At 47.6% G+C, this 25159-nt stretch overlaps 1 protein-coding gene across 1 annotated transcript; it reads left to right on the top strand.

Annotated features, from left to right (window-relative positions):
* The first annotated feature begins 15401 nt into the window (after positions 1-15401).
* On the top strand, positions 15402-25065 carry LOC144124686 (allergen Api m 6.03 / Api m 6.04-like). Its single transcript, XM_077657521.1, has 3 exons — positions 15402-15550; positions 23703-23780; positions 24649-25065. Exons 1-3 carry the CDS (start codon positions 15430-15432, stop codon positions 24843-24845), a joined length of 396 nt encoding a protein of 131 aa, XP_077513647.1. The 5' UTR covers positions 15402-15429; the 3' UTR covers positions 24846-25065.
* The last annotated feature ends 94 nt before the right edge of the window (positions 25066-25159 follow it).

The raw sequence follows: 25159 nt of genomic DNA, 5'->3' as shown, positions 1-25159 counted from the left end.
GCCCTTACGTGTACGGCCGTCCTTTTGGCGTCGTCACGGATCATCACGCCCTTTGTTGACTTTCTTCACTGAAAGATCCTTCCGGCCGCCTGGCGCAACGGGCGCTGCGTCTTCAAGAATATAACGTCTGAGTCGTCTACCGGTCGGGCCGCAAACATCAAGGCGCCGGCGCCTTGTCTCGCTCCCCGCTCCCCGCCAAACTTGCCAGCCTCTGCGAAATCGGAGCCCCTAGGCCGTCTGCCACCGTCAGTGACATGCCTTCTGAACAGCGCAAGGATCCCTTGATTCGTACTCTTCTCGACTTTCTCTCCGACCCATCGGCGGTTACACCAACACGCGGGCTGCGCCGTGAAGTTTCCCATTTTGAGATCCGAGATAACCTGCTTTATCGCCGTAATTACCATCCTGATGGACAACAATGGCTGGCTCCTCGTCATTCCTCGCCACCTATGGTCCTATATCTGCTCATGTTTTCACACTGACTTGCAATGCGGTCACGCAGGCCTTTTCAAGACTTACACGCGCCTCCGCCTCCGCTACTACTGGCGTGGCATGTACAATTCAGTTTTGAAATACGTACGCTCGTGCCTCCACTTCCAACGCCGCAACACACCCACTACCCGTACTGCTGGCGAGTTGCAGCCGCTATCTTGTCCGCCTCGCCCTTTCGACCGCGTTGGGATTGATTTATATGGGCCCCTCCCGTATACTGCTTCTGGCAAACGATGGATCATTGTTGCCGTCGATCACCTCACGCTGTGTGCTGAAGCCGCCGTGCTCCCTGCTGTCACGGCACAGGATGTGACATCCTTTCTTCAGCGTCGGTTCATCCTTCGACACGGTGCCCCTCGAGAACTCCTCAGCGACAGGGGCCGTGTCTTCCTATCTGATGTCATCAAAGCTCTGCTCCGTGAGTGCAACGTCATCCATCGGACTTCCACCGCTTACCACCCTCTGACCAACGGCCTCACTGAACGCTTTAACCGCACTCTCGGGGCCATGCTAGCTATGCTCGTCGGTTCGAACCAGACGACCTAGGACCTTATTCTCCCGTATATTACGTTCGCGTACAATACTGCTACAGAGTCTACAACAGGATTTTCTCCTTTCTTCCTCCTTTATGGCCGCCATCCCTCCGTTCACATTGATACTGTTAGACGGCAAAGCCGCGCCGCATGACCTGGCAAGCCGCAGAAGTAGCAGATCGGGCGGTTGTCAGGGGTGCGCCAGGAGTTTCCCAGTTGAGCAGGCGGCCGATTATTATCAGGCGTGCCCCAGGAGGTTCGCAGATGAGCAGGCGGCGGAATAAAAGCAGTGGGCTCTCGAACGGGACCAGAAGGCGGAGCATAGGCAGGTGGACGAGGTCGCGCAACAACGTCCGCATATATCAGCGGGGCCGCGAGAGGTGTGGGCTGAGGGGCTTGCGGAAGAGCCTCAGCGACCTGTTCTTGAATGATGTGCCGTAAATTCGGAGTTATGTGTAGTGATTGCTCTTGATGGCGTGAAATAAGCGAGAGCTGGCGAGCAGCTTCTTCCAGGATGAAGCTGTTGATGTGCGGTAGGAGCGATGACTGGTCTCTTGCATCGTTTAGGCCAGCAAGCGAGTCGACCTTCGTGGTGCGTTCCAGTGTCAGAGCCCTGTGCTTGCGTAGTTCGTCGAAGCTCTGACACAGGGTGACGACGTCCGTGACGGTGCGCAGGTCTCGTGCCAAGAACACCTGAAAGGCGTCATTAATTCTCTTGAGTATATGCGTAATCTTGTCGGCTTCGGACATCTAAGCGTTCACCCTCTTGCACAAATCGATGACATCCTCGATGTAACTAATGAAGTTCTCTTCGATCTGCTGCGACCGCGCACGCAAGCGCTGTTCGGCACGGAGTTTTCTGACTGCCGGGCGGCCGAATACTTCTGAGAAGTTTGCTTTGAAAGCAGACCATGATTTAATGTCCGCCTCGTGGTTCCGATACCACAGATTAGCCACGCCCGTTAGATAGAAAATCACATTGTTCAGTTTGGTTTCCGCGTCCCACTTGTTGTACGCGCTCACCCGCTCATACGATGCGAGCCAATCTTCAACATCATGGTCGTCCGTGCCACTGAAGATAGCGGGGTCTCGCTGGCGGAGAGAACCAGCACAGACGACGGCGGCCGGGCTCACTTGCACGGCTTGGTGGTTAGGCACCGCTGTAGGGGGGTAGCGTTCGGTTGCGGAGCTCCAGGGCGAGAGGTCGTTACCAGGCACGTGCGCCAAAAGTAAGGTGGTGTTTATTCTGAGAAGCTTCTCAACAGGGAGCAGGGCCAACAGCAGTCCGAGGTCAGCCAAGTCCAGCCAGGAGCGTGCACCAGGCTATGACTATACGGCTCGCGCATATTCTCGTCGTCTTGGTTACTCTTATATATATTAATGGTATCATTGCTATCCCTGGAATTTCTAATTGTTTTCTCTATGCCGATGACACTAGTGCGTTGTTTACCTCACGAAACTTACCCGCTGTGATGTCTTTGGCAAACAAAAGCCTTCAAGATATGTCGGAATGGCTTTGTGCTAACCAGCTGATGTTAAATGTTAATAAAACGAAATAGCTAGTTTTTCAGCCGTCAATAAACCAATAATTAATTATATCACACTTTTGTTCCAATCTAGCTCCCTAGATCGTGTTTCAGTGCATAAATATTTAGGTGCGCTGTTTCACGAAAACCTCCGTTGGTGTTACCATGTAGACCTTCTAACCAGCAAAACTGCCCGATACATCAGTATACTAAATAAATTTCGCCCCCTTCTCCCAATATATTTGAGAAAACAACTATACTTCTCCACGGGCCAGTCTCGCGTACAGTACTGTTTGTTGGTACGGGGAACGGGCACGAAAACAAACATGGAAAAGATTTATATCCTACAATATAAACGCCTTCGTTTCATTCACAATCTGTCGAGATATGACTGTTCCAGCATACTTTAAAAAAACTCATATATTAAGTATGACAGCACTCAATAATAAATGACTACCGAATTTATATACACACAATATAAAACTAATTGTAGTGCGTTTTTAGATACGTTTGCTAATACAGACCCACACTGTGGTTAAAGAAGTAAACTTCCTAAAACCTCCTCTAATAGCCGGGTATGGTGAGCAGTTAACTCACTGGCAAATCCCGAACCTTTTGAACTGTTACCCTCGCATATTTGATCTTGAACAATCATCATCTTTGTCACCCTTCGGGAAAAAAGGTAAAGTATACGTTGTTGAACATGTGTAATTATTTTTGCCCTATTCTGCTTTGTTCTCGCTTTCTCTGATCTTCTAACTCCTCATTTGATGAACGTAAAGCGTTGTATTATTTATGCATTTGTATGTGCACTTTATCGTCTGCATTCTGCCTTTTCTGACGAATTAAATGTTTTCCAATCCAATTATCCGCGACCAGTGACCGACAGTTTTGGTTTGCTCCATGCCCGCCAAGTTAAGTTGCACATGTGATCTGTGGTGCCGAAGGCCCAATCAGGTGACTTGTACGTCACCTTTAGCCTCGGTCCCATGGACAATTTGCATTTGTGATAAATTTCAATGAAGAAATAAATAAAATTAATTTTTGCAAATACAAAGATTGGCTGTTTGTCATTATATAAGCGGCACCGGAGGATTGATTAACCATCTTGATTATTAGTACAAAATACCATCAAATCCTCAGAACCACGCGGGAAGCTAGCCAGAATAAAACTTCTATTTAATTTGTATCAGCACCGGCTTCACACCCCCTCCCTCCTCAACCTTTCACCATACTTTTTGCCATCACAGTCCAGAATAACAAGGAACCGCCAGCCACACACGCTAACTCTTTTGCTTGCTCGTACCAGCAGTTTTAAGTATTTCTGTTTCCCCAGAACCGTACTCGATTGGAATGATTCACCTGCTGATGCATTTGGGACTCAAAATGTGCTTGTAGCGATCCAAGAGTCACGTTAGTTGTGAACGTTTTCATTTGCTTCGGCGCTCTGTTTTGCTTGTTCCTGCTGTGCTTGGTTTTTCATGTGTATTCTTGCTAGCATGTGTAATCATTGTCTTCGGGTGTAGCCCACTCTTGCTTGGGCCATATTTTGGCCGACAGAATGTGAGGAATAAAAAAAGTAAACAAAATCTTACTGTTTTGAGTTGCAGTCCCAGCACCGGAGTTAGCCGCGACCCATCTCCGAGACGAACTTGCATCTCGAGGGCAAAAGCCGCCGATCTTAAAGTGACATTTCACGGCCGCAAGGTAGCTCGACAGGAGAACAGACTACTCGGTCATTAGAAGACTGTTAGCCGCCAAAATTAAGAAACCGACGACCATGTGTGATGGTCCGCAAATCCGAACCGCTAAAGACCGCTTTATTACGCCACCGAGGCGGTGCACCGCGTGAGTGACGGTCATCGGGCGCACCTATCATGCGACCTGCTCAGTCCTGTAGGAGTGATCCCGCGATTTAATTTTACAAATCGACGACTTCATGATGAGCAATAGGCATCGTCGGCCTCCGATCCAAGCTCGTCATGCTTTCGACGAGCTAGGCACATCTTCGAAGACAACCTTAGGGCACTGCGTTCCAGCTGGCAACAGGTGAGTGTTAATATAGAAAAAAAATTGAAAATTTGACACACCTGCAGGATTTTTGTTACAGGCGCCCACTTCATATTTCCGTCCAAAATGACCTTTTTTGTTAATTTATATAGATTCACTTCATAATTGCGATAGGTCTCTTGGTTTTCATTCATACGTCCTCATGCGCTCCGTCCTCAGTCCGAACATTTCAGTTGCTAAGAAATTATGAACCGCCGTAGCCCATCAAATTTATGATATTTAACATAACTGAATGTATACCAGCTGTTTCAGGGAAGCTCACTAGTACTTTGAAAATCTGGCTTTTGAGAAAAAGAGAAGCTTTTTGTGACATAGTAATGACAGTGTTGGCGGACGTCAAAAAACAGGCGAGTCATGTTGTCTAGTAGAGTGATCGACTAAATTCTAGAAGTTCACTTCTTAATTGTTGCCGATAGGCGCCTGATGGCAAACATACTTGTAGCTGGTCGTTAGTGATAGCCATGTCAGTTTTCACAATTTAGAAAACGCGATTGCTGTCGGCGATATGGCTCGACAACCATTTCTAACGCCGTTCGAAAACCGCGCGCGTGCGGGGAGCGCAAGGCGACGTTCGTCAAATCGCGACACTTGGTGACAATACACCACGTGCGCTGCGCCGCTGCCCGCTCTTGGCCACTTCACTGCACCCGCGCAGTCAGGGCAGCGATTGTCATGGGGTACGTGCGTCACGGAGTGTAGCGATTTGACGGCGTGTCGGAGATCGCTCTGCGCTCTCCGTGGGCAGGCGGATTTCGAACGGAGAGCGAAATGGCCAAAATTTGTTGAGCACCAGCGGTAAGGGTAATCACGTTTTCGTAACAGTAAAAACTCATAAGGCTAGCACTAACGGCGGGCTACAGACCTCTATTCGAAATCAAACGCCTATCGCAAATCGTTGAAAGCTGACTATTTGAATGCAGTCAATAAATATTTAAAATCACATTATTTGCCAGTTCTTGGAAGACCTCGAGAAGTGGTATTCCTGTACAGCAAACAGCTTCTGTTGACTTCAAAAATTCTGTATTTGAAATTAAGATTGGGCTCAAGCAGTTCGTATATATGCCATTCAGTGTTCAAGGCTGAGAAAAAGTGCTTGATTCTAAACTCTTGTCGCACTGCTGCCCGCGAGAATTTTTAAGAAAGTTCGCTTTTGGGTAAGCCACTTAACTCCCCCCCTCCTCCTACACACACATGAAAGATGTAAAAGGGGAGCAGACCCAAACATTAATAATTAGACATAACAAAAGCCCCAGGAGACCGCACATGTAGGAGTGTGAGGGGAAAAGGCCCCCAGCAGGTTCGAGCGTCCTCCGAGGTGGGGCCCCGGAGGATCCAGAAAAGTCGTCCCAGACCGTGCACGTCCGTAGATGTAACAAAAATGGTTTACTTAATATAGGAGAGCAGTCACTGATGAGTATGGAGCTGTGCGGCCGAGGGTCGAGGAGTGGCTCCGGTGTGAGGTTCCGCGGCCCGTCGCCGGAAAGGCGCCGGGGCCAAGTACCTCCGCAGGGTTGTTCTTCCTGCGGCCGGAAGCCGGGCGCGGAGCACCAGCACCGGTGGCGCTGACGACGCACCAGAAAGGTGACGGCCGCCCAGGTCTGGGCACCCGGGCACGGCCAGGAAGGCACCCTTTCACGGCAGGGGGTCCCAGCCACGGGACGGCAGGCACGATCCCACAGCAAGGCCAGCAGGATCTCCGGGCAGGCAGCACCTGCCTGTTCCCGGCACGGCGCCCGCACTCCGAGGCAGCGAGCGACAGGCAGGAGGCACGAGACAGCAGGCTCCTGGTTCAGCAGAACTGGGCGAGGACGGCTTCCCCAGGCCTGGTCACCCGGGTTCAGGAAGCCGTTCAGCCGTGACCTCGCCTGCTCCGTTGCTCGAGCTCGTCTCCTCGTGCCGTTCTTGTTGTTGTTGTTGTTGACCTCACACAATGGCACATACCCACAAGGGGGATTGGCCATAACCAGGCGGTGGCTATTTAAATGACCAGTTGCATGTGGCAAGCATGGGATGACCTACCAAAATTTGGATCGCACAGTTTTCGTAGCCGAGGAGGTTGCAGGAGGTTAGGGGGGCATACAAACTAAAATTTAGGCAAAGAAGGGGTAGGGATTACTATAAGTGGTTGTAAAAACCGAAATACAGAAGCTGATAATGGGAGGGGCAGGACGAAAGATCATGAAGGTAGACGTTTTGATTCCAGTAGATAATTTTGAACGGCAGAGCAAACATTCCCATTGGTATGGCCAAGCATAGAAGCGCCAAGAGACAGAACAACCACAGAAGACAGGCGCAAACTGAGATTCTGTATTGGAACTTCTAATAGTCGCCTCCTAATCGATGAGTAACGACGGCAAAAAAGAAGAAAGTGCTCTATTGTTTCCGGCTCCGCACAATACGGACACAATGGGGAGATCGCCAGACCAGGCCTGTATAGGTAAAAATTTAGTTGCGGTACTCGGCAGCGAAGCCTCGTGAAGGAAACTTCAAGATTGCGCGATCGCCAGACTGAGCTTCTCCATGGGAACAGTAGGTGCTGGAAGTCGTCCAAGGAAGTAAGCGCTGATGCACCCAGTTCGTTCATTACAGTGTACCGTCGGAAGCGTGCCGCCGTGATGTAAGCAGTTTTTGGAAGCGGGTCAACAATCGGTCCACTCAGGGCTGCCGCGCCGCGCCCCGCGTCTCACTTCCTTTTCTTCACCTTGCTTCTCCCGCCTGAGCGAGCGTCAGGCCGCCGCTAGAGCTGAAGGCGCTGGTGGCGCATCACAAGGAGACAATAATGATGATAACAGTAACAACGACATTAAGACAATAACGACTGTATTTTGGCTGAAGCAACCGTCATGGATAATTTTTCATAGCAGTTCTTGTAGCCTAATGAAAAAAAAACACAAAATACAGAGGGGAGAGCGACACAAGTGATCTTTTATTCGGAAAATTGGTCCTTTTTGGGGATCGTTAGTGTAAAATTGGTCCTGAACGCGAAAGCAAATTTTCAAGACAAAGAAAATTTGCAACACTAGCATCTAGAAGTGGGCAATGTTTTCGCCGGAAGATAATACAAGCTGCATCAACATATCGCCATCCTTAGTGTACGACATCCGAGACGCTGCGGACATACGGTTCTTTATTGGACGTTGATGGAGCAGAAAGAAGGCGCTTTTATCTCGCGCCTCTTCCCGAAGTCGCCCACTTGTCACGTCTTGGCTCTCTTATTTGCCTGGGACGGAAGTGCTGGGCTGTGTGCATTTAAGCTTTTCTCGCGGTCCCACTTCGTCAGGAAATGCATATGACATGCTGTGCAAATAACCTTAACACGTGTTGGTGGCTCAGAGCCTCATTTTGGGGCCCATATGAAATTATAAACTGAAGTTTATCTTCCCAGCGATGGGAAGAAAAATAGGGTAACTTCATCCAGCGGCTGCATCAAGCACGCAGCAACCCGAGCACCACCATTTGATTAAGTGATGCACTTCTTTTTTCTATATATACTCTCCACTGGCCCTCCACTGGCCCACCTCCATGGCGCCTGCTTTCTTGACAACATTCGTACCAAAATTATGACGCAACCGTTTCCCGCACAGCGGTCCGGGTGATCTCATGCAATTTGTCGTTGCATATAGCTTACATATGCGCAAGTAAAGTTTTAGGCGAGTTTACGACAGGGATTCCAACCTACGGCATACGCACTTTAAAATGTATGTCTTCGTAGTCTCTTTACCTCTTCCTTTAATGCTCGGTTGAGTTTTCCACCGAGCTGTTAGACAGGTAAAGCGCCAATCTCTTTCCTCGGAGACCCATTTGAAATTGTGGTTACACCGTTCGTCGTACAGCTTTCCGGGGGTGTCATACGTGGGCCGCAACCCTTCTTCGTACAGCGTTTCGAGGGGTGTCATACACGCGATGCAACCGTTCGTCGTAAAGCGCCCCGGGAGGTTTCATACGCGTGTGTGCGTGGTTGGTGCCGCGACAAGGAAAGCCGCACACACTGGAGCTCCTTGCTTGTGGTGTTCCATCGCCTGAAATAAACTCAGTTCGCAAACCACCACCAAACGTCTACGTCTTGCGTCCATGACATGCAAAGTGGACCAACCTCATCGGCGCACAGGGAGAGGGTACGCAAGTTTTCGATGTGGTGCGAAACCATTACTAAAACACATAAACTTCTATAACTTTAATGCATGTAGAAACTTGACGCGCAAACAATGCACCCAGGGACAGTAATATTCTCGGATTTCCGCACGTAAGCACTCTTAAGTGTATTTTCCAAAAACATTTTTCCCTTCTCAGGAATACAAGGACCGCACCGTTAGACGAACAAGCTAATTTGCTAGTAAATAGGCTTGCCATGCTGGAGCTGACAGCAGTCAGAACTCGTCACATGCGAGAAAGAAGTGCTGTTTAACGTGCTTCTTTTCATTGCTTCTATCATGTGGTGCATTCTCAGTGAATATGGCTTGACAGTGTTCTCAATAATTCTTTTTTATCACGTATGCTTGCCGAGATTTCTCACAATTCTTGCATGGGTGAGACAGCGCGAAAAAGAAAACGCACACACGGCCTGGGAGCAGTACACTTGCAAGTTTCATTATTCGGATGAACACCAACATCAATGAAAAAACGCTGTAAACTGACGGTGGGAGAGTTAGCACTTTGGAAAGTACTGCAGGGGGAAAGTGCCTTAAATAGGAACATTGAGTTTTTTATTAAGACATTTTATATGAATGTGTGAAAAATAACTGTGTAGGCCACCGCAGTGGCTCAGCGGTTGCGGTGCTGTGCTGCTGACCCGAAAGACGCAGGTTCGATCCTGGCCGCAGCGGCCTCATTTCGATAGAGGCGAAATCCAAGAGGCCCGTGCGCTTCCCGATATGAGTGCACATTAAAGAACCACAGGTGGTCGAAATTATCCGCAGCTCACCACTACGGCGTCCCACACAGCGTCACTAATTTTCAGATGTTAAACCCCGCAAACCATAACTGAGCGGCACAAGTCTGATCCAGAACATTCTCGAACGGCTTAAAGCTTGAGCATAACTGCCAATAGCCCAGTATGGATGGGGCGCCTTGCTTGATTGGCTCAAAGCCAGAAAACGGCGGAGGGTTTAGAGTGATTTTGTCTTCCCCTGTGCAGCTTTTGTAGCGATAGCTTCATTAGATAATTTCAGTTGAGCGTCTTTACGGCCAGCGGGGCGGAGCGGGCGAACGGATGCACCAGCGGAGAGGCGCGCGAGAAAAGTTTTAGCATGGCGGATGCCAGTCTTCTCGAGCGGAGTAGAGTCGCTTGCTCTTCTGCTCCACATATCGGTCACAATTCGAGTTAGAGTGAAAAGAATATCAATTAAGGCTGCTAATAATGCGCTGAAAGTCTTTAGTGAAGGTAGATTCTGTGTTTTAGTGAATTATTCGACAGCGCAGCAGCGCCGGTGCTTGTGTTGGCGGTTGCCATCTTGAATATCCATACACGCCCGCTCGCGCGCTGCCAATCGCTCTGCTGGAGAGGGATGCCCCGCGGGCGCAAGCCTCGCTCTGTAAAAACGCTGGCCTGTTCATCGACATGCGCATGCGCAGTGGCGTCTGCGCTCGTCCGCTCCTCTCCGCTGGCCGTAAAAACGCTCAGCTAAAACTGGCTATTCCGGTAGCATTTCAAGCCTTCAGCGTGGCCGCGCGACCACGGTCACGTGGCTGGTCACGTGGTTGGTCACGAGCAGCTGCAGGTGGCGCGGCGCCGTGCCTGGTCACGTGGTTTGTCACGCGGTTGGTCTAGTGACCAGCCACGTGGTGCGGAGCAGCTGCTGCTGCCGGCGGAGCGGTGCGCCGACGAAACCGAGCTGCAACAGCTGTGCGCATGCGCCGTGTCAAGCGGGATGAAGATGAAGAATGAACGCCCAGCAAAACGGAGCGGGGCAAGCCTGACTTTGAAATTCAACTGAGCAAGTCCACTCGGCCAGCTGTAGCGATCGCGTCAATCCAGGTTTAACCAGAGCGGAACCAACAACAATTTTTTTTATAACTCGCCTTTTGCCACTCAAAAAAAAAAAGAAATTAGCGCGGCTTACGTTTTGCCATGTACAGCCGCGGTCAAAAATACGCGGCCCACGGCTCCGGCGCAAGGAGCGGCTGCGGGGCCGCACCGCGGCGCTGCTACATGCGTCGGGCGCTCATTGCGAGGGGGCACACAGTGACGACAAAGCTTCGACCTCACTCTCCCCTGAGCCGCCACATGGCTGATGAATGTCAAGTGCAGCGTTCAGCTGTTTCGCGTCTGGCGGTCAGTACGAAAGAGGGCTCTGCAATGTGTTCTGTGTGTGACTTTCAGCGCCTACTCGAATATCTCGTTTTCCCTATGCACAGATCGGCTACGGCAGGCGCGCGTTGGGCAGTTCGGCTAAGCGCGTCTGCCTGCGAAGCGTCCGAGTACGGTTCGCATGCCATACTTACTCGGGTCTCGCGTTCGTGTATGCTGCACTCCAGCGCCCGGCGCTTGGTCGGGTTAACCCTAATTAGTAGCTGGAGATCGCTCCTTTAAAATCGTTAATTTCAAGCTAAAAATAAATCTAAGCACGTTCCTGCTGCAACGAAATTACGAGTAACACACTACCAGAAACAAAACAGGGCTTCACCGAGTTCACAGACCGGGGTTCTGACGCGACAGTAACTTGTTCTGCCCTATTTATTTAGCCCCGTAATGTACGTGCACCAAGGCTCACCACGCATGGGCGCGCGGGGCATACGAGAGCGAAGCAGTACCGAGGCCGCAACGGTGAACCGCGCGCACACCCCTTCATTACGGCTGGCAAACGACGGAAACCGGAGACGCGCCCCTTCATACTGACCGCCAGCCGCGAAACAGCTGTACGCCGCACTTGACATTCATTAGCCGTGTGGCGGACTCAGGGAAGAGCGAGGGCGAAGCTTTGTCGTCACTCTGTGCACCCTCGCAGCGAGCGCCCTACGGAGGTAGCAGCGCCGTGCTGCGGCCCCACAGCCGCTCCTTTCAACGGAGCCGTGGGCCGCGTATTTTTGATCGCGGGTGTACATGTTTCGTCTGTATTGCAAAGGCCGACGAAGACTCTCTTTGCGTGGAAAAATCATGACAGTTCAAACTAACCCTCGCCAAAAGGAAGCAAAAAGCGCTCAAAACAATGCAGCATCAAAGCAACGTTGCTCAGGGGGACGTCGGGTCAAACGCGCTGCCAGATTACAACAAAAACAGCGAACACAATATCGTCTAGGACACTGATGCAGTCACTGCCACCTATAAAGCATCATGACCGCGCCTACTCCTAAAGCCATTTTACATCCACACATCCAAGCATGCACTTGATAGGAGACGTGGGCCTTGCCTGAAGCATACGCATGCTCTTTACGACGATCATCGCACGTATATATATGGAGGACCTTTTTTTTTTTTCGTTTCATATATGAACAAAGGAGCCTACGCGTCCCGAAACGTCATTTATTTTGGCGAGTGTAAGTAATATGCGTCCTCCATTATTTTGCTCTCTCTTCCCTGTGGAGATGCGCAGTGATGTTGCCACTTCCCGGACTTCAATAATGTTGGAAGGAGGCGGGTGAACAACTGTGGTCAGTATACGAAACAGAATTCGCGCTGGTTGCGATTTCGGCTCGCTGTGGTTGACCCCGGCGACGGGACTCCGTCCTAAAACATCCCCGCCCCCACACACTTCTGCTGTCTGGTCTCCGACCGTGAGAAAGCAGTTGTTTGGCCGGTGACTTCTTGTACGTAAAGTTCCGTCTGGGGCCTCGACGGGGCCAGCCAGGGGCTCGGGCGGGACGTTCCGGCGAGATAGTTTACGTTTCGTCGCGGCCTCTGATTCGTCGGTCCCGGGCCCCGGGCTGTCCGGGGGCGGTGGGAGAGGGAGAGAGTAACGCTGCGGGGTGACTGTGTAATGCGGCGGATAGTAGTCGAGTTGGAGATCTTAGATGTGGCGGTGTGCTGGCTAACCGCGTGTGTGTGTGTGAAATGCCAGCCGAAAGGGGGTCGGCTCGTCACGAAGTGTCTGGCCAGCGAGTAGCGACTCCGGGGACCCGAAATCGACAGCCCGACGCCATCTCGGACCGGACCTCAACCACCCAAACAGCTATGCCCCGCCACTACCACCTTTACGAACTGTATCCTGTTTACGAACTATATATGTGTTCTTAAAAAGTGCCTTGTGTTTGTGTTTCCTCTCATCTGTCATATTAAACGTTGTGTGTAGAAGCCAAAACTTGTTCCGTCTGTTCAGTGTCTATGCTCTGTTATATGGATGGTATCGTAAATGTGTTGATCCTCTTTGTTAATTAAATTCTATTCACTCTTATCCCTGACTCCTAGGTCGTGCCTCCGGTCAGCCCCTGGTCAGGCGTGGACCTATCGCCGGTTAGCCACTCGGACCTGCTTATGATCTGACACCTCGGTGGAGGTGTTTGTCTCTCCTCCCCTAGAATTGGTATGAGAGAGTGGGGTGCCCATTGGTGGCGTGGTCCAACATAGTGACAGCGTACAACGAAGCTGCTCAAGGATTACTTGTACTCAACGCGCCTATGGTTTAAAATTAAAGAAAAAAGCATCCAGGATTCGACCTCTACAGTTAGAAGCCTCTACTAACCAGCTGCTTCAAGTTTACAGTTCCATGCGAAAGTGGCTGCTCCCGCAAATCTGGCCCTTGCCCTACTAACACTGCTGTTTGGCATTTGCTGAGGAAAGCGACAGAGATCACAGTGCACAAGTCTACATAAGCTGCCGTTTTCTGCAGTATTTGTGACGAGTGCATAAAACCGCGCATCTAAGATGACTTGATGGTTCGACCGGACACTAAAAGACAACCGCGCCGCAGATTTCATTGTTGCTTGCGGGTGCTGCTAAAATTTTTAAAGGCGAAGTTGTGTATTTTTCATCTGGGCACTGAAGATTGGAAAATCTGCCTAATAAGTATCATTGCGTCTTTACTGTCAATAATCAATACCAGAGATGGCCGAAACTATTTTTTTCCTGCAATTGGGAGCTATCCTGTATCCATTCTTTTTTTATACAATAAGTTGTTTATTGTTTATAGAAATAAATTCATAAGAAAGGAGAGGCTCACTATCACCGGCCTGACTACGCCCTCTACAGGGCAAACACCTCTCCCATATCTCCCCAATTAATTTTGTCCTGTGCTAACCGCGCCTACCCTGTCCCCGCCCGCAAACTTCTCTATCTCATCCACCCACGTACCTTCTGCCGCCCCTGCTACGCTTGCCTTCCCTTGGAGTCCAATCCCTTAATTACCATTAAGAGCCATCGGTTATCTTGCCCTCGCCATTACACGGTGTGCCCAAGCCCATCTCTGCCTCTTGATTTTGACTAGGATGTCATTGACCTTTGTTCGCTCCTTGACCCCCTTTCCCCTCCTCGAATTGGAGCGACACGGATTCTATTCAATGATGGTGCACAAAATGGCGTTCACTCGAAAGCGTTCCCCACAAAAGACCCGTTACTCATCGTTCCCCTGCAAAAAGTTTACGTATGCAACTATCTGCGAATTTATCTCACAACTAACCGTACGTGGACGAGGCAAGTTGAGCATAGTATACATTGAAATCCTGCAGAATGCTTAATCTCTTAAAACGCAGATTCAATGAAGCAGCCTTATGTCAAACAACTCCTGTAGTTCACCTACTAAGACCAATACTGGAACATGCATGTCCCTTATATGACACCCTGTTTGCTTACTTGTCTGACATGCTCGAACGAGCCCGAAATAATGCTGCAAGATTTGGGTTAACAATTCTAGCTTTTCAACTAGTGTCACGTCTCTTTTAAAGACCATCTCGATTGGGGTACGGTATAATTAGCTAACCGAGGAATATATTTCAGGTTGAAATCATGTATCGCATCTATATTGGAAAGCTGAGCGCAGCAAAGACCAGTATCTGCTTGAACCACACTTTTTGTTCTAGACGATTCAACCATCAGTGGAAGATCCGAGAGATGAAATGCCGGACAGATGTATACAAAACCTCACTCTTTCCACTGACGATCAGTGAGGGCACAGAACAAGCAGCCAGCTGGCGTCACTGAGTGCTGTACGGAAGATCCATTTCGCGCATTTTATAACAAGTGTGATGTGGCGCGTAGTTCTCTTGCGCATGTTTTCATTGCTCTTGTGCTATTGTGTTTGTGGCGAACAGCCGTCCTCCTTCGATGCATGTTTTCCATTCTCTGTTATTAATTGAGTCAAGATATCTTTATTTTTTTCTCGTAATTTACTAGTCTTTTCGGCCTTATCAGCAAATGTTATTTGTAATGCCTTCGGGCGCTGCAGGACTGTAATAAATGAATGAATAAATAAATACATAAATAAAGAAACAGCTTGGTAGTTTTTTTCCAAACAAAAGGCCAACAGACTGCAGTATATGATTTCTTTGTTTATCGCTCCCTTAGTTCTAGTCTTTCAATACTCTGGCAAGGCCAGGTCGCGTACTTCAGCAGGAAAAAAATCGCGCAAAGATACGCTCTGTGAATTTGACAGGAACTGTCAGATGCTCCTGTTTGTCGACACACAGGCGACCCATTGCTGCATTCTCGAAGCGGCAGCGCGTCTGGTGTACATCCTGCGTAAGCGTCTGCTTTGGCTAAGGTAGGAGGCAGCAGGAAAGGAGCACGGCGGAAGACCGGCGCGTGCGACGCACCGATTGCAGCAAATCTGCCACGCGACAGCTGAGCCGGACGCGAAGCCCTCAAGGAGGTGCGACACGGAGCGCTATCCGTGTGCCTTTCCTGTTTTCTTCTCTCAGACTCGAAGCGCCGCCGCCGGTCCATGGATAAAAGCGCGCGTGCTGCACTGTCGAAATCATTCACAAAAAAGCCAGCAAGCAAGGACGCCCGCACCCTGAATTCATTGCAGCTGCGTGGACTCCTCAACGCTCTGGGAGTAACCGTGAGTTGACACATTCGATTGTCTTTGATATACAACTGTGTCGCCAGGGGCAGTATCCTTGGCACAACACTGTCCGTTGAGCACCATAGTGTTGAATCGGGGTCGAAGATCAGAAGATTTAAGACGTAGCGCCGCTTACCAGGATATGAACCTGTTTAACTAAGATTTTCTAAACGCTTATCCACGTCTACCCAGTCCATTACCTTCTGCGCTGGTGTTGATAAACATATCTAAGGCGGCTACATTTACCAGCATGAATGGCTCATTTAGTCAACGTCATAGTGCTAGCTTTGAATCTGTAGCGCTGGTACGCCACGCCGGAGGCCGTGTACCGGAGCGCGTTGCACGGGAAGAATAGAGTTGGCCCCCTTACTCCGTACCACAAGGAGTTATAAGGTACTGAAATAAAATACTGAAATACCCAGAAAAGAGAGGAGACTCACCGCATAACAACAGCTCGTCGCTCGAGACGATAGGGCTAAAAAAAATAGAGGAGCGCTCGATTAACAGCTCGTAGTTGCTGAACACCCCCGCCATGCCATGCACATTTTCAAAGAGCTGCAGTCAAGGCTGTAATGTACTCAACACGCCCATTGCCTTTTTGGAACAATTCGAGGTTACAGTTTTTAAATATTCTTTGTCTGTTTTCATGTCTCTAGGCGTCAAAGGCTCGGCTGTCGGCTGTAATGATGTAGGCATAATTTTTTAGTTGATTTCCTTATGATCTGAAACGATACTGAATTATGCACTCCAAGCCATAAGCGACCCATTGAGAATTCTTTCGGCTGCCTCAGGCACAAGAGCACAGAAGGCAGATGAGCTTTGTTGCTATGACACCGTACAGCATACATTTGAAGATTTCTCTACTCTGCGATATTGACGCCAAGCAGTTGCACCCAAGCGCATGCGTGTAAGATTTCATAGCTGAGAAGAAGGCTTTAATACGCTACGCCTTAATGCACAACCCGCTACCTTGCATTCATGCTTTCAGGAACCTTGACCATATATTCAGCATTTCCATTAGCATGTTCGAATACTTCAGTTACTGCACAATTTTTCCGCTCATTATTGCCTCCTGTCGGTAATATTTTTGGACGCTGCAAACTCAATCATAAACAAGCGCACAGTCATGCGCAGTTTAGGAGGGATCAAGGTTTGAGCATATTTTTGTTAATTAGTCGGTAATTATATGCCACAAGCGCTGTTTTTTTTCTTGCTTATTTAGTATTCCTCTTTCAGTATAATATCCAATACTCATTTTCAGATTTAGAGGAGTGATAATTAGAAAAATCATAGCATTGTGCAAAAAATTTGTTCCTCTCGTATTGATCACAGATGCACGCTTTAATAATTATTGTTGCGCAGTAAGGTCTTAATTTAAAACGTGGTGTTCGGTCGTTTGTACGTTTGCTTCATTCGTGCGAGCCTGGTACCATAATAACTCCGCCTTGTTATCTAAAGTAAAATGTGTGGTGTATGATGAGGTGTACCTTTAATTGCCCTAACTGAGGAAGAGCTAACATATCAATGCATACCCGCAACTAGTTTACTTCTGTGTCCTTTGATGTTGACAGCGATGTTTTCTAGATAGTGTGCTATGCGTCTTGTTACGAAGTTTTTCTCCTCGATTGAATATCTTGCCCAGCGATTTTCCTTTTATCCTTTTGGTCTCCAGCTTTTCCTCTCCTCTTTCTCATTTCTTTTCATTTTAGAAATTTTTCAAGAGGTGGGTTTATATTCCTGTTTTGTCAATAAAGATTTAGTTGCGAAGTTGCGCTCGTGTCGCGTCTTGCTTCGTCCTTTCGTCCGCGTCTTTCGCGCTACCTCCACCATTTAAACACTCATAGTTATCCCCGAAGCGCTTTTGATTCACGAATCTGCAAATTGTGTTCCCTTCATTGAAGAGCACCGGTTGGAATTGTCCTTCCACGCGCGCTTGACATCATCCTTCTCTGAAACACTAGAAATGCCAGAACTAATCCTTGGGCTCATTTCAGGTTAAAAAACGTTTCTGGCTCCGTGCTTTCGTACGGAAGTACTGGAAACTGTTCACAAGGCACCTTTTGAATTAAACTGCGAAAAAATAAGGTTGCGCGAATACGGCTGCATCTCCGTACACATACGCTTTCGTATTCCAGAACTCACCTCCGCTCTTAGCATAAATGCCACAGGCGTCTTAACTTTGAAGCGAGATGTATTTTCATATACACTTGGCGTGACTGAAAATGCTCAGCTAGAACGCGCAGGAATAAAATAAAGTAGAGGATTGCTCTTAACATGCATACAACTGTAGGCGGTCACTTCATGGGCCGCTATTTATTCCAGCGCAATCAAAGAAAAACGTTTAGAAGTATCCGTGCATGTACCTTATCCTTTTGCACGCCGGAATGTTTTGTGCAGCTTGGAAGAAAAACCGTAGCGACAGGTCAGCCTCCATGAAGCTTTCTTTGCCGTCTAGAGAGCGTAACAAAGAAGACCAGAATACAGCGCGCCGAAATTGTGCTACAGACTTTATTTTCTTGTTTTTTTTGTCATATTTTAGCCTACCGCTGTCATGAAACTCTTTGGGATGTGTCGGGTTCCAGGCACTTTATTGGCGCACTTTGCCCGGGAAGATTTTGTGTGGCAAAAAGACTTCTTTTTCGTAATTACCAAGTTGGAAAGTTCAGCGCCGCGCTTTAAATATAGTCATACAGCAGTGAAACAGGAAACGTTCAGCCAATGCTCTATGCAGTGACTAAATCCTGATACAGTGGTGTCGGTAAAGGTAAAAATATTTAGTCCCACTCCACGCCACCTCATGCGGCTGCTCAACTACTTCATATTTGCGTGTAAAACAAGCTTTCTAAGAGCGTTAGCTCTCACCACTCGCATTCGAATGTTTCTTGTCCGTCCAAGATTTCAATATAGCGGCCGGTCATGTGATAAAATTGCTGTAGTATTGTGCAAAACATGACCCCTACATCACGTGACCGTGCGCACCCAGTCGCCGGCCAGCACGGCTGCATGTTTACCCCTTCGTTGGCGTTCCTCTATATATTTACCATTGCGAGGATGCCGACACTGGTGCCACTTCGGGTTGCTATTGGTGACAACATTGTGGCCCACCCGTTTGGCGCAGAGGGTTCGACGTGGAGGCAAACAAATTGTCACGATTCGGCGCACAAAGTTGTTAGTTGAGTTCAGCCTGGCTTAAGTGAGCCCTTTGTGACGACGACCTTTGAGTTCTCGAAACCGCAATGGGGGTGACCTTCGGAGGGCATGGAGGGCGAACCACTGGTCGCAGACAGATGCGGGTGGTACCAAATAAATTGTCGTTTCGTGATGTACACGTTGGTATCCGAATTTGGGACCTGGAAGCAAAATTCGGAGATAGCGAAGGTGCACGTTAATAATCATCGTTAAAATATTGTAAAGCATACTCGAAATCGTAGGTGAAAACAACCTAGCTAACAGTCTTTATTTGATTTAGCATTCGAAAATGAATCTTAAATTTTTTTTCTGCTGTAGCGAGAGTTGTTCGCCTTTGCTGGTACCGTATAAAGACTGCCCTTTATTTGGCGTACAACGCAATTTTACGGAATTCTTGCGTCCCGGGCTGAATATTTAAAACCGCCTTATACTATTTTCTACCATAATATACACCTGAAAGTGTAGTTTTTTTTTATACTGAAAAGGTCAAAGCTCCGCAGGGAAACTAGCTAGCGGATGCCTTGTACTTTTTCAGGAGCGGTTTTTTTCAACCAGCTGATTATTTTAACTCTCTTTTTCTGCGTGCTGTCCCCAGACTGGTACACTTAATGTGTAATTTCGAAAACGCAGTCATAGGATCGAAAACTGAGGACACGGACACTGACGAGGCTCTTTATGAGAATCATCATATCGAGCGCTACCCACACTGATGGCGCCCTGTTCTAAGACTTTGGTGTGGTTGATAAATGGCTGTTGTTATGTTGAAGATTTTTGTAGCGTACAAAGGTAGACAAGTCTCGCAGAGAGCGGTAATGTCCGGTGTGAAATGGTTTTAATCCCATAGGAAAAAATTAGATAACCGACTTAAACACCTCTTTCTGGGTAGAGGCTACCATCTTTAGAGTATTCAAAAAATAATGAGCGCAAACGGACACATATAGCGGGTGTCCCATTGAAGGTAACCCAATTTTCAAGAAGGTGGAATGCCCTAGCTCAATGAAACCAACTCAGGGCTGTTTACAGGCGAGTGCCCTTGTCGGCAGTATATTTTTGTTCTTGAAAGTTAGTTACTAAGTTTTAGTTAGTTAACCATTTTATTATTGATGTCTAGAATGAGGTGCCAGTTCAGAAGTCGTAGGTAGTCTTCGAAAATAGCTTGCTGAATTTTTTTTCACAAATCAATCACGCTGCTTAATTTACCCTCCTTAAAAGGAAGCTATCACGCGTTGACAGCTGCTTGGACATATGTATCTCCCAGTTCGTACGCTAAGCCCTGTCGTGGAAATCACTCCTAAAAAGAGCGGATTTTGTTCCCTGAGACGCGTATTGAGAGGCCGAAGTAGCACGGTGAAGCTTTGTAATTTTCGAGTAATCTTTTAAGGCCGGTTAAGAAAGCTAGTGTACGGCAAATTCTGTCTTGCTGCAGACATTCCAGCCAGCAGTTTTTCAGCATGATTTACAACTTTTGCATTTCCATTTTATTCCTGAAGCGAAAAATTAAATTTTATCTAATAAATGTTTAATAATTAACTCTTGCAAACGAAAAAATACTGCCGACATGCGGCTCCTAATAGCATGCCGCTGGTTTCCGTAGGTTAGGACTCTCCTTTTTTTGAATGTTTGGTTACCTTTAGCCGGGGCTCCCGGTATATCCCTATCATAAGCGTGAAATAATATTCCCTTATTCTTGCCGCAAGAAATGGCCCGATGAAATGCGAATAATTAAAACATTTGTTGAATACCCTGGTTTCTAGATGAATTTGAACTTCTAAAAAGCGCTTGATTTCTAACCTCAAATTCAAGAACAAAATAAAACCCCAAAGAACATCATTCACGCAAATGCACAAGCAACAGGCACATTAAAAAAGGGTGACGAAGGTAATCCCGTTTAGCAGTGGAGGAAGTAGCGCACGTAGCAGCTACTGGACAGTGGCATTCATATCTGCAGCTTGTAGCATGAAGTTATTAATGGCATTCTAATACAGTGCTGTACAAAACCACGATACACAGTTCCAGACAAGTAAATACTCGACAGGTAGTTTGGCTTGAGGGAAAGCAGTCAAACTGGCGCCAGCAGTCCAAAATAAAGGCGACGACACTGCGTAACAAAAATTACCAATTGGTAAGGTGCGCGCAAAAGCTTTCTGACAGAGAAATGAATGCATGACGCTTCAGAAATGAGGAGGGAAGTACAGAGTCTTTGTTTCAAGCTCGATAACATGGAAGCAGCTGCAGCTGCGATAATGTATCAGGCAGCTTCCGCTAGCGAGTGTGAGTACGACTGGCACGGCAAATTTCTTTCCTGCTCGTGTGAAGCCAGCTCACTTGAACTCAGAAGTGGACACTTGCATCGTCGGCACCTCTGTCGAAGTGCGCGTTAGCGTTCAACCACTCCCGGCCACACTCATGCACCTCCTCCGATTTCTCCCTTTTTGTAGAAACGAGAGACGTGAATGCCTTCGGTGAAGGTTTAGCGTTGCGGAGACCTAGGCTAACACACGTGATGCCGGCGCGTTAATCCCTTTCGGGCTGCTACAGGGTGGGAAAAAGAGAACAACGCTTCGAAGAAGTTCGCAAAAAAAGCATTTCCAGCCTCAGCCGAGACATTTAGCTCAGCGGCACCCTGAGAAGACACTGGTATCGAGTTTGTTCCAGTCAACAATGTTCGAACGAGACATGAATATTTAAATATATCAACTCTTCGTGTATAAGGCTGTATGGCATAAAGGTGCGGATACTCGCAGTGGAGGTCGTAAATATACACTCGGATCTAACTTTAGATTTTGTTATAAAGCTCGTAAAGGAATTTAAGCCGTGCTATTTTTATTCTCAGTGACAAGGGCGGCAGACCGGCCGGCCCTGCCAAGGAACGCAGTCACCGATCGTTTTCTGTCGTAGTTCGAAAAAATTAACCGGGCTGCTAATCTCTGAACCCTCTCTAATTTTTGCTTGTTTCTGTTTGACTGTTAGGGTCCCAAGCGATACCTGCATATAGCAATGCTGGTCATACCACAGTTTTATACGCCGCAAGTTTGGCACTGCGAGTGACATTCCGCAGTCTACTTTTCAAGAAACCAATGTTACGTTGGGCGGATTCACAAATATTTTCGATATGTTTGTTTCACTTCAAATTATCGCTAATTGTGATACCTAGATATTTAATATGCTTAGAACAATTGGTTTCTTTTTAATTAGTGGCACATGTATACTGTACTGGGGATTCTTATTTGTAACTGTCACACAGGTAGTTCTTTCGAAGTTAATTTTCAAGTCCCATACTGCACACCAGTCATTAATAAGTTTTAAAGATTCATTCAAAATTATTTGGTTATTAAAACTTTTCACAGAACAAAACAAAATGTAGTCACCCGCACCAGTTGAAATATCATTGATGTAAAATAAAAATAAAACAGGTCCCAAAACCTACCCTTGCGGCACACCAGATGACACGCGTCATGTACATGAATGGCTTCCGGATATTTCAACAAATTGGTACGTGGTAGACTTGAACCCTTTTAATTAGCTGAGATCCAACGCTCATGTCGCACAATTTTCAATCAGTTTCACATGGCACACCCTATCGAAAGTCTTCGACAATTATATTGCAGTCATATCTATTTGCTGCCGGGAGATAATTGCAGCCGCAAAGCTTTGTACTCTTTCTGAATGCTGAGTAGCTGTTGACAAGCCCTACCCAAATCCGTGTTGTTCTCTTCAAAATAGGTTATTCTTTTCCATATTTCTGCTAAGTGCTTTGCGATCACATGCTCCAGAATTTTTACACGCCGGACAAGTAGTTGAAATGGGACGGCAGTTATCCACAAGATGCTTATTACCTGCTTTAAAGGCTGACACCACTCTTGCCAGCAGCCAGCCGTATAGTAGTCTTCCTTCGTGCAGTGACATATCAAAAATATTAATAGAAGCCAGAAACCTTAATACCCGCTCACAGTAGCGTTTCAGGAATTTATTTGTCTTGTCAGGACCTAGTGATTTCTTGCTGTCGAATTTGAGAAGTAAGCTTTGTTTTTGTGTTAGTTGCCTATTCAGGGTGCTATTCGCAATGACGGTGCCTATGCGAAAGCGTGGCATATACTGCGCAATTTTTTTAGAATAGGCCCCTCTAGTGAGTTCGTGTTAGGAAGCAAAAAGGGGTGTTGGTCTAGATGGGCTTATGTGAAGTTCTTCGACATTGTTATTGCGGTGCTCATGGTTTACACAAAGAAGAACGGCAAATACGGACAGTTTGTGTTTGTGGCAGTTTGTGTTGTTTGTGTAAACCATGAGTAGCGCAATAACAATGTCGAAGATTACAAACCAACTTGGCCCATTTGAAGCTCTTATGTGAAGTGTTACGGTAAAGGCAATACTTTTGCATCGCGAGGTAGAAAACCTGTGTGATAGCGCCTATTCATTGTTGACGTGATCATTTTTCTGCCTTTATAGGAGCAGTCTTTGTGACAAACAGAAAAAATCGTGCCTTTACTGCTGCACTCTGACGCCCGTATTTAGAAGCTGGGCATGAATTTGATTGCGAGGTTTCTGAGAGTCCTGCACTTTCCAGCGCGTACGAAAGGAGCAAGAAGCTAGTGGAGCCAAAGATATCGCCGAGAAATATTGACATCGTTTCGTTTCTTATAAAGCGTAGGTAATGAAGCAAACACCGAAAATAGGAGATACAAGACACGACGACATGCAGTCTGAACAAGCCGGATCCATTAACTGCGCACGTTGCGTGCGCTGATCGACATAATGATCTAGGCAGGGGCCTCTGCCGCTTCCTACTTCCGAAGGTATTTGTTTAGCATTTCCCACGACAGTCTTGTTGATTTAAGGCAGGGAACTTTCCGCTGAAAAAAACACGTGAGGACGGCACGAGAGGAACAGAATGCAAAAACAGCGCAGTGAGCCTATGGTTCATCAAACTACCTACAATCTATATCTTCACTTTGTTGCTCCAGGTTTGAAGATGCAGTCCCGTTTCGTGATCTGCGCAGTTCTGCTGGTCGTTCTAGTCGTCGGCTTCACCGAAGCACAGCGTGAGTATCTTCTTGCAGCAGCCCCACGCAAGTAACTTTTTTTAGTATAGCGTCAATTGCCGTTCTCTGAGACGTAGCTGCAGCGGTGCCAGTGTCTCTTACAGAAAGGCATCTTTTTCCTAGTGAGGCTAACGGTTCTTGCAAAATAAAGGTTTGAAAGTTACAGTAAAAGGGACAGGTCTCCTTACCGCTGCGCTTATGGGTTGCCTCACAGGACCAGGGCTCCCGTTTTCTCTGAGTGACTGTAATGCCTCACATAACTTACTTGCAACGGATTCAAGTTTCCTTCAGTTAGCACCAGAGCACGCAGGTTTTGAAAAGACGGCCGCCACTATGATGAGCGCATGCTTTGTGCAATAAGTAACCATTGCAGGCTATCAGTAATAGGCAATTCGAGAAGCGTATCAGCCTACGCCAGTGATTGAGGAAGCCATGACTGCAGATGTTGGCACTCTTGAAGCCCGTGGGAGCTCAAGACGAATGGAGGTTCACTATTTATGCCGAAAACAAAAGACTGTATGCCTACGAAGACAAGTCCTCTTGTCGAAACGTTTGCGAAGCAATCTGAGGCTCCCCACTCGACCGTAGTTAACTTTCTTTTGTGCTGACAATCACGTGAATGTTATACAGGTCGATAGCTTTAGCGTTTACAGATTTGTATTTTAGAAGCAGTGAAATATATGTCCGTGCAGTCTGTGCAGGCGCATTGTACAGCTGATCGAACATTATGTACATGATTTAGCTCAATAATTGACGACTAATTGAATAAAATTCAAGAATTTTTGTTTATTTTGTCAAATTTTCCTAAAATCTTCCCGTGTGCTTCTTTTGGGTAATTGGGGTTCTCAAGGTTTCCTCCCTCTCACAGGTGGTCGTCCGAGTCGGCGCTGTGGCCGCAATGAGGCGTTCAACCAATGCGGCAGCGCCTGTCCACGTGTCTGCGGACGCCCACCGGCCCAGGCCTGCACGCTGCAGTGCGTGAGCGGATGTTTCTGCCGTCGGGGCTACATCCGCACCCAGGGCGGAGAATGCATACCTGAGCGCCAGTGCACCCGAAGAGGATAGACACCGACACAGCGATTCAACCTACGATTAATCTTATACAGCACAAGAAACCCCTTCCGGGGAAGCAATCACCTGCCGTGTAACATGCAAGCTTGAAATACACCTGAGGTTACGCATTTGATGTATCGCGTTTCCCTTCTTTACGAGCGTACTATTCTTGCCTTCTGTTACAAATAGTGTTCCTGGTTTATACGGAATAAAACCCCCAGAGTTTTTTTCAGCCAGTGGCTATTCTTCGACATATCAGTATCCCAAGTTAAGGCAAAAAGCGAGTTTTATACAGTGTTCATTTCGTTTTTTATAGCTGATTTTAC

This window comes from Amblyomma americanum, chromosome 3 (genome assembly GCF_052857255.1).
Source record: "Amblyomma americanum isolate KBUSLIRL-KWMA chromosome 3, ASM5285725v1, whole genome shotgun sequence".
Taxonomy (NCBI): domain Eukaryota; kingdom Metazoa; phylum Arthropoda; class Arachnida; order Ixodida; family Ixodidae; genus Amblyomma; species Amblyomma americanum.
This window is presented reverse-complemented; position numbering and strand designations above follow the sequence as displayed.

What these genes read in the sequence shown, in the direction of transcription:
- LOC144124686 (XM_077657521.1), top strand. Translation starts at nt 15,430, where the DNA reads ATGGATAAAAGCGCGCGTGCTGCACTGTCGAAATCATTCACAAAAAAG. An exon ending in CAACGCTCTGGGAGTAACCG is followed by an intron (nt 15,551 to 23,702) that starts TGAGTTGACACA and finishes TTGTTGCTCCAG; the next exon opens with GTTTGAAGATGCAGTCCCGT. An exon ending in CGGCTTCACCGAAGCACAGC is followed by an intron (nt 23,781 to 24,648) that starts GTGAGTATCTTC and finishes TCCCTCTCACAG; the next exon opens with GTGGTCGTCCGAGTCGGCGC.